This window comes from Amblyraja radiata, chromosome 11 (genome assembly GCF_010909765.2).
Source record: "Amblyraja radiata isolate CabotCenter1 chromosome 11, sAmbRad1.1.pri, whole genome shotgun sequence".
NCBI classification, from domain to species: Eukaryota; Metazoa; Chordata; class Chondrichthyes; order Rajiformes; family Rajidae; genus Amblyraja; species Amblyraja radiata.
This window is the reverse complement of record NC_045966.1, coordinates 47304429-47307282: the sequence shown is the minus strand read 5'-3', so window position 1 is coordinate 47307282 and position 2854 is coordinate 47304429. Positions and strand designations below refer to the sequence as shown.

The 2854-nt window shown below is 44.0% G+C and overlaps 1 protein-coding gene across 1 annotated transcript; it reads right to left on the bottom strand.

Moving 5' to 3' along the window:
* Nucleotides 1–383: 383 nt before the first annotated feature.
* LOC116978406 lies at nt 384–1894 on the bottom strand. Its single transcript, XM_033029526.1, has 4 exons — nt 1651–1894; nt 1312–1572; nt 451–648; nt 384–397 (listed from the first exon to the last, which is right to left on the bottom strand). Exons 1-4 carry the CDS (start codon nt 1892–1894, stop codon nt 384–386), a joined length of 717 nt encoding a protein of 238 aa, XP_032885417.1.
* Nucleotides 1895–2854: the final 960 nt, after the last annotated feature.

Here is a 2854-nt window from a genome sequence, read left to right as displayed (position 1 = left end):
ACAACTAGATAGTACATGTTTAAGGTGAGAGGGGACAGATTTGATAAACCCCTTAATATGAGGGGCAATTTTTGACAAAGAGGGTGGTTCATGAACATACTTTATGGAAAGATCGAGCAGAGGAAGTGGTTGATGCAGGTGCAACAATAATTAAAAGACATTTAAACATGTACATCAAAGAAAGGTATAAGGGATAAGGGCCAAATTAGGGCAAATTGGATGTTTAGATGGTCAGTTGGTCAGTATGGGTGAATTGGGCCAAAGGGTCTGTTTCAGTTCTGTGTGACACTTTGACTCTATTACCTTTGATCCCAAATAGTTCCCACTGTCTCAGGATTTTTCTAGTGGGCTCTGTTTGAGTCCAGGTGAACAGACCCGCAAGTTCAAAGGGGAGCATCTTGATCCTCAGATTAAGGGTACCCCAGCCCGCACGCATGCTCTGGGAAATGCCTGGTGTTCGATTGTACTCATCACTCCATTGTACGGCCCACTGCTGATCTTCTCTGTGAAAAGTAGCCAATCGCTTTGTGGTTTGTTGCCCTGAGTGTGGCCTCCATTCCCAGACAATGGGGCCATTTCCAGGACTGTCTGGTCCTTTCAATACAAAGTTGCCTTCCTGGTGGAAAAAGTAAATAGAATCTCCACATCCTGTAGGAAAAGAGAAGAATCTTTACTAAGTTTTACGTTATAATTCATCATCCTGGAACAGCATAGAAACAGGTCCTCTGTATCAACCCACCAACGCTGACCAGTGGGTATCCTTCCACGCAGACACAAGAAAATGCGGATTCTAGAATGTTGATCAAATGCAAAGTGCTGGAGAAAATCAATGGGTCAGGCAGCATCTGTGGAGGGAATGGATTGATGACATTTCGTAACGGGACCCTTTTTCAGACTGAGGAATGGGAGAGTGATAGCTGGGGAAGGGAAGTAGGCATGAGACAAAGCATGGCGAGTGATTGTAGATGGATCGAGATACTTACAGAAGCAAAGGGGATAAATGGAGACCGAAGGTTGTCAGATCCTAAAGAGAGTGGAGCAAGAACATAAAAGGGAAATTGTGCAATTAGAAGGGGTGGGAGATGTGGAAAGAGGAAGGGAAGAGGGTAGCTGGGTGGTGGGATAAATGCGTGCACAATGAAGTGGGTGGGGAGAGAAATGAGGTTCGGGATGTTTTATTTGAAATTTGAGATGAATTGGTCATAATAAGTTAGACCACTCACAAACCAGAAGAACTATTCCACTTTCAAATTTCAGGACATCAAATCTTAATCATGACTAAGTATGAAGAGCAAACCCCGAGTCACTTACCACGGGGCTCCTGATAGTACGGGACAAAAAGCCGGGGCTGATCTTGATGAAACAAACCACATCTCCAGTTCCCTCTGCCTCTCTCAGCTTTCTGAATAGCCAGACTCAGTGATTTCTCTTCCACAGTCAGTGACATGTCGCCAACACTTTTGCCATCGCCATTGATCCAAACCAGTCTCATTGACTCAGTAACGTGAGACACAGAGCAGGTCAGTGTAACGGTGTCTCCCTCAGTCACTGGATCAGACATTTCAGCTGTGACTGTGGAAACAAGCAGGTTGTTTAGATTTTAAACATTAAGTTCATCAGTAAAAACACTGCCAACATCATGTCTCCTACCTTTCACGGTGATTAGATCAATTGTCAGATATGGATATGCTCCTATTGAACATCTGTAAGTTCCGGCATCTTGAAACAAAATCGGGACAATCCTCAAACTGAAATCCTTGCCATTGAATTGTTTCACTGAGGTCATCAGTCGATTCTGGAAGTAGGTCCTGTTGACATTGATAGGTTGAGAGCTGACGGCAGATGCTATTACTTTCTGCTGTTGTTGAAGGCGACGAGATGTCCAGATCCACATAGTAGTGGAATAGACATAACCATGAGAACAAACCAGTGAACGTTCACTTGTGGATCTGTGGTGGAGCGGAAAAGCGTGTAATCTCTCCTTATATAAAGCTGTATCAGAGGAGACAGAAGATAACTACTTTCAGTATTCCAGTTATCGGTGCCATAGAAGATTCTCATCCGCGTTTCACCTGTAACATTTTTCATGAAATGCCGCACCAAAACTCATCAGATCTTTATAAATACCAGACTAAGTGGGACCCATCGGGTCCCAGCATCACACGGGAGGGCTGGTCACCAATGCAATATTCCACCTCTCCACCAATTCCAATATTACTCACCAGTGGGGGGGGGGGCGGGGGGTGGCTGCTGTTGCACTAGTATTGGTGTTGCGGTCCAAAGGTCCAGAGGACTAGTATAGACATTGTGGGCCGAATGGATTCTTGGGCTGGCATCCAACTGCTGCAATGATTTTAAAAGCCAAGGCAAACAAATGGGCTGCAGCCACCTGACAACCAAAATTTATTTTGTGAACACAAACTTGTTAAAAAGTGAGGCAAACAATTTGGCTGCAGCCACCCGACAACCAAAATTCATTTTGTGAACACAAACTCTTTAAAAAGGCAAGGCAAACAATTGGGTTGCAGCCACCTGACAAGTAAAATTTATTTCGTGAACACAAACTTGCTAAAAAGGCGAGGCAAACATTAGGGCTGCAGCCACCTGACAACCAAAATTCATTTTGTGAACACAAACTTGTTAAAAAGGCGAAGCAAACAATTGGTCTGCGGCCACCTGACAACCAAAATTCATTTTGCGAACACAAACTTGTTAAAAAGGCGAAGCAAACAATTGGTCTGCGGCCACCTGACAACCAAAATTCATTTTGTGAACACAAACTTGTTAAAAAGGTGAGGCAAACAATTGGGCTGCAGCCACCTGACCACCAAAATTCATTTTGTGAACACAAACT